Consider the following 6,740-nt stretch of genomic DNA (forward strand, 5'->3'; position numbering starts at 1 on the left):
CAAATGTTTTGAAAAGAGTTTTTAAGTCACAGACTTTCCTAATATGTTGCCAAAACACCACAGATATCGTGCCCAATTGCGAAGTTGCCAGTCAAAACCACAACACTTTTCAAATAATCCGAAAACACCAGGTGTGTACTTTCTTTTGTACGCCAGTTAAGTTCATTTACGGATTGAGTTTCGGCGTTTTCAGTTTCACCGAGGAAATCAACACGTAAAATTAATGTTTGATCCCAGTCACATGTCTGTCGTTATCGACTCCGTTTCCCACACCTTTTATCCATAGTATGTTCCGCCATCTTCTCATCATGATGACATGGCAAGTTTCGAGTATGTTGTGTGCATGCTCCCGGGGCTAAAAAGTTGTAATCAAAACATGCGTCCAAACAAGCTGTTAACCACTACACAGTTTTCGCTACAGTGTGAAGAAATAATATGGCATGCATCTCATGTGTTGTGTTGTGGTATATGTGTAAAAGCTCTCGCTAACCGCGGGCTTGCAGATACACACTAAGATCTGTTGAACGTGATTCATAGTGGCGCCAGCTCATTAGTCTTTACACCAGTGGCATAGGGCAGCTGGATCAGTTTTTAGGCTTGATACAGAGTGATCCGTTTCCAAATTCAAACTATCTAATTCGCCCTTCCCAAAAATGTTGCTATTTATCTTTCGGTGCAGTTGGGGATGTTTTACTGCATTCAAGCATAGCTTTACCAACGTGTCAATACTTCCTAAACCAATGCGAGCCCCGGATTCAACCGCTGTGTCAACAGTGAGAGTATGTCATGAAATTAGTGTCCTTGGGTGAAACGGTCCTGTACAAACATGACTTGTGGTCGTATCGGGTTGTCAATGTTTGACAGAATACCTAATCCATGACTATCAATTATATGCAGTTGCATATCATTTGGAAGAAAATAGGTGCGTCATTGCACATTGGTAAGATTGGCGTTGTAACAATTTTGTGTAACAAGTTCATATATTAACTTTGCCATGTGTTTAATCCCTTTCGGTCGTTTTGGGAAGCAACATTACTGTGAGCAGCTATTGTCCTCCGGCACCATGATATACTTTTCGTAATCCGAAGTTTTAGATTATTTTGTTAGTGAGAGTGGTAGTTATGGAATTCAAGACCCGAAATGATATGTTCAATTGAATCTAGCGCTCGAGTCATAGAAGGAAATCTTGACTAAACATGTTTGGTTGTAGTTTAACGCTGCACTCAGCAATATTCCAGCTATATGGCGGCGCTCTGTACATAATCGAGTCTGGACCAGACAATCCAGTGATCTAGGATGAGCATCGATCTACGTAACTTGGATACGATGACACGCATCAACCATGTCGAGCCTGACCACCCGATCCCGTTAGTCACCACTTACGATAAGCATGTGTTCATGAAGATCAATTCACGGATGTTCACGGATACTGGACCACTATCATGTTCCACCAAACGATCTAAGAACGCTTGTTTGAGACAGTTCTGTCCCCGATTATACACATTAATCTAGGATGTTAGGGTCCTCACAGAAGACGTTTCACAGCTAATCGCTTCGATGAGTTTCTTTCAATAATATCTCTAGGACAACATCCACAACCTTGCTCCTTGTGAGTGAGTGAGTTGGGTTTTACGCCGCTTTTAGCAATATTCCAGCAATATGACAGCGGGGAACACCAGAAATGGGCATCACACATTGTATCCATGTCGGGAATCGAACCCGGGCCTTCGGCGTGACGAGCGAACGCTTTAACCACCAGGCTACCCCTCCCCCCTCCCTTTGTGTCAGTAATTGTCATTAATTAGTCATTAACTGCCATGTACCATTCCGTCCACCGTGTTCCGTCTTCCATACTTAGTACATATTCCCAAATTAAAACATGTGGACTTTATTAATATAGAGTACACTGTACAGTTATACTGGAACAGTGCACTGTGCAGTTCCATGTGTATACAGAGTACACTGTACTATTCTATATCAATTTACAGTACACTATACTGTTCCATATGTATATACTGTACACTTAACTGTTTTGTAGGATTTCACAATACTCTTTACTGTCCCATTTGCATTCATAGTACACACGGTTTGTACATTATTGTACAATATACACGCATACATACAATATACAATACGCATTATATTTTTTAAAGTAATTATGTAATTTACCATTTACTCGTCTGTCCGCGTTACGGCTTGCATAAATGTTGGTTTTCTTGCCTGGAAGTAAGAAAAAAACACGCTCAATATCAGGCCTTTACCTAAGGGTGTGAGTATGTGACATACGCTCCCTTGGACAAATAATGATTAAAAATGTAGTTTTTTCAATATATTGTGAAAATTCTCCCCTAGACATGTTTCACTTTCAAATTAGCCACATGCTAGGGATGGGTGTCATTGTTTGCCCCTGGGCCCCTATAAAAATGACTGTTGACCCTGCACGGCCTACTCAGTCGCAATGGCATGCACAACCCTGTTCGGAGTTTTCCTGCTGGCATCCTTCGTCGCCCTCGGTCTCGGCGTCAGCGTGACGTTGGAAGCAGAGGCGTTTGCTGGTAAACTGGAAGCCAACAGAACCATATTCAGGTCGGAAGCCAGTAATGTCAGGAATGTCCTTCTCTACATGGATGAAAGCATTGATATGACCTTCTGTTTGGGTTCAGATGATACTATCCTGATTGAGAACATCTACTATTCCAACGACGGCAGCGAGGACCTCTTCGTTCTGGAACTTGACGGCAAAATTATCGCAGACGTCTCAGGTACCACAGGCACCGACTTCGGCAACAAATGGAATACCATTTCCGAGACAGGAAGGGTCGGCGAGAAGATGTCTGTGGGTAGCGGGGAGCATACACTGAGGGTCCTCGTTGACGCCCAGGATAGAAGCAAGGACGATGGTTACGGCGCTGAGCTCGACCGCGTTGTCCTGGACGTCGCGAACAACAGCGATCTGTCATGTCCCGAAACCACTACCACAAGTACCGACAATGAGACCACAGTCACCGAGGAGACATCGACGACATATGTGGAAGAGTCTTCGACGACGTATGCCGAGGAGACTACAGAGGCTGAGACGACAATCCCGTGTGAGGGCGACGACTGTTAAGCGGCACAGCGTTCATCAGAGAACAGCAGGTCAGTTCTTCTATCATCAATATACATACATTAATTATACATATTTTACCTATGTCACTGAAGTTCAATACCATATATCAACACTGACGACCAATTCTTGCTTGTGGCCTAAGTTTCAAAGCAACATGCAATAGGGTACTATTCAAACGAAATTAAGCACATACTGATTCTTAGACAATACCAAAGTTGATTTGAGATGCAAACAGATTAACTATGATAGCTTGAAAGTGAGTGAGTGAGTGAGTTTGGTTTTACGCTGCTTTTAGCAATATTCCAGCAATATCACGGCGGGGGACACCAGAAATGGGCTTCACACATTGTACCCATGTGGGGAATCGAACCCGGGCCTTCGGCGTGACGAGCGAACGCTTTAACCATTATGCTACCCAACCACCGATAGCTTAAAAGCATCATGACAGATGAACTGTAGAAATGTAGTTGGAAAGGCAAGTCCTTGAGGTATTTTGCGTACTATGACAATGCCTATTACGGCCAAACCGGCCTAACATCGACAGGATGATGTTAATCTTGCATAGCTGTGTAGGGGTGCATACTTACATGCGCTCGCTCATCATACTCTTATCCACGTCCGTGGTGTAGTGTAAAGAGCGTCCGTCGTGAGAGCATGAGGTCAGCGGTTCGATACTCCGGCCGTATTGTACCAAAAGATGTTAAAAGATTGTATTCACTGGTACCCTGCTCTCTGAGTAGGAATTCCATGTTAAACTATAGCATGGTATCCCAGTATTCTGGCACAATAAAACCGGCAGAGGTTCGGACTTTCACAAGCAGCCACATACTATAGAACGTCGCTATGAAAGTATTAATCTTCACCGCCCTCACCACCACCACCACCTCACGACACATCACCTTGCCTTACCCCACCTCAGCTCACCAGTACTCTTTAACATGGTGTATGTATACATATCGTTTCACATATTCGCGCTTCCTAACATTCATAACCAACACACTCGCGCTAAACATCTTATTCTATACCCAGTAACCTGTTAAGCCATACTCTCCTCACACTAGCCTTAGCGTATAACCTCTAAACCCTTTAACTCGCCAAATGACGAACAAATCCCATAATATTCGCGCTCTTACGTTCAACCCCCCGAACACATTCTATAAATACACTATTCGCATTATACACTGTCAACGTTTCAATCGTCCTGCCAATAACATGCCCTCAGTCAAGACGCGTTAAGCACATGCAAGCCCAGTCTGAACCTTTACGTGGCATGCATCTTATTTTTAACGTTTAAATCCTTGCATAATCTTTGTTAATTAGAATTATGATAACGGTTTCACATATTTATACGAACTAAATTTGTTTCAGAAATGCCTTGCACTGTGACGTAAATGGTGCGACATCCTGACGTATCATGACGGCTACCAACAGGCACTCCGGAACATCACCAGAAACTTGATTGAGTTCGCCTCCGTTATTCACAGACCAATGTAACATTGGTGTGAGTTCGAAGGACATGGTTTCAAATAAACATCAACATAAAATGTTTTTGCTTTTATGTTTGTGTTGGTTCTTATTCTCTGTGTGCCATACTTTTTGTGAGTTGTCGTGTTTTACGAATCATATCATAGACTGACCTCCGGATCGCTATGATAAAAAGAGTCTCTGAACTTTCTGGCCAAATTGTATTATTTACAGATGTCATCATATAGCTAGAACATCATATAGCTGGAATATTATACAAACGTGTTAAAACCGTGCAATGTATACGAATAATAATTAAGCACCACCTGAACCCAGGGTAATTTGGTCCAAATACAAACAGGCGTGCATGTACCCTATACTGGCAGATATCAGAGGCTGAGGGTCGCTTATCCACGTGCTGCGAAGGCGACAAGCGGGTTGTGTTATAAATCTCATAATTGCAATATGTTCACTACAGTTTTCTGAACGATTTAAAAAGACGACAGTACTAAAGCACATCACCAAAATTTGATTCATGCAGCTGAACCTTCTGGTAGTGGTTCAATGATGTAGGGCTGCGTTGTGCACGACTGCAAGTTGGATCTCTTTACCGTACCTGACAAGCTCAATGGTCCGTGTTATTAACAGGAAGAGCTGGATACCGCCGTCGTGCTACATTTTGATAACTAAAAGATACTAATGGATGAACCGCCGTTCTCACCGTAGTCGCCCTTTAACACTTTAACAACTAAGCTATAAACTACAGGTGTACCTCTGGACAAGACTCAATGACTCTAAGCTACAGTAGGGTAGGTTCCAGAAGATGGCATAATATGTTTGTTCAGTCAGTCGGTTTTTTTTGTATTGTTTAGTCAACGTTCACTCATCGTCCTACAAGTGGTGATGTTCGTGGCTGTGATGATGAGATCACTGGAAATCTTGTAGCCTATTTGTGATGAGTCGATTCCAATACAACCTTCTCACCAGCACAAAGTAATCGTAAAGCTACATTATTGCATTGTTGGTTCACTGTCAACAAAGGTGATGACGTGTAGCCAGCCATTCAGTGAGTGAGTGAGTGATCGAGTGTGTGAGTGAGATGTATCAGAGTACGTGGAACTGCCAAATGTTTCCATGCAAGGCGTGGTTACCGAACAGCCTGCCTCAGACTCCCACGGTTTGGCTGTGAACCTAACAATAAAAAGAAACACCCATGTTTGAAGGTGGGTTTATGTTTGTAAAGGCATCCTCGGTTATTCTATGGTAGTCCATCGTGTCCCACAGCGAGTTTCACTGTGTTTTAAACCAGATTTACACCACGAAGTAAAGAAAAATAATACGCGTGCATACAGATTAAAGGGTCACCAAAAGCATACATTTTCTACCTCCTCTAAATTCTGAAAATTATTTTAAAGATGTGATTGGTAACGCATGGTACTTAATATTCCCATGTTATCTGTGGACCATTTATAATAGTCTGTCTCACAGTCCCTGAACCACATTATTTCCCTACTGCCTAGCCCTCTCTGCAATGTTAAAGCCCTAAATGAAGCAAGTCTAGATTTATTCAGGTTCAGGTTCTGAATCTCTGGTCACCCCGGGCCTCCCTTTCAATTTAAATGGGTTTGTTTGTTACTATCAAAATTATATATAATCAGAGACTAAACGTTAGTCTAAATTTATAACTGTGACGTAGATTTAAAGGAGTAGCTGCCATATCGCACAGGGCGTTCTCTTTTAAATATCAGTATAAAACGTATGAATATATTATCGAAATTCAGGAGGGGTGGTCTGGAGGCTTAAAGCGTTCCACCAAACTGTGCAGAGTTGTGTCTCATTGTCGTTGCAGGAGCCGCTGACTGTGGGTTTGAATTGCGGATGCCCCCCATTATGATTTTCTGTCCGAACAATACCCATGCTCAGCCTTGCTGACTCGCTGTACCTATAGCCGCAGGCAAATTGTAACTCAAATAGGGTTGCGCAACATAGAGAAAATGACCAGTCTTCCCATATGGGAAGACGTCATTTTCTCATTGGTGCGCAACCCTATTTGCGCTACAATTTGCCTGTGCTTTAACCGACACACCGTGATATAGCTGTGTGACTACAGCACAAAGCGGCGCACAACTCACTATTAACTATACCAATTTCAGGTGAGGCGAGGTGA

General features: G+C 42.8%; 1 protein-coding gene across 1 annotated transcript; it reads left to right on the forward strand.

Annotated features, from left to right (window-relative positions):
* The first annotated feature begins 2,458 nt into the window (after positions 1 to 2,458).
* On the forward strand, positions 2,459 to 4,667 carry LOC124291746. The gene is made up of 2 exons (XM_046728819.1): positions 2,459 to 3,138; positions 4,478 to 4,667. The coding sequence occupies exon 1, from the start codon at positions 2,459 to 2,461 to the stop codon at positions 3,107 to 3,109; it is 651 nt and encodes a 216-aa protein (XP_046584775.1). The 3' UTR covers positions 3,110 to 3,138; positions 4,478 to 4,667.
* The last annotated feature ends 2,073 nt before the right edge of the window (positions 4,668 to 6,740 follow it).

Source organism: Haliotis rubra, unplaced genomic scaffold (genome assembly GCF_003918875.1).
Source record: "Haliotis rubra isolate DU_JTF1 unplaced genomic scaffold, ASM391887v1 Scf5, whole genome shotgun sequence".
NCBI classification, from domain to species: domain Eukaryota; kingdom Metazoa; phylum Mollusca; class Gastropoda; order Lepetellida; family Haliotidae; genus Haliotis; species Haliotis rubra.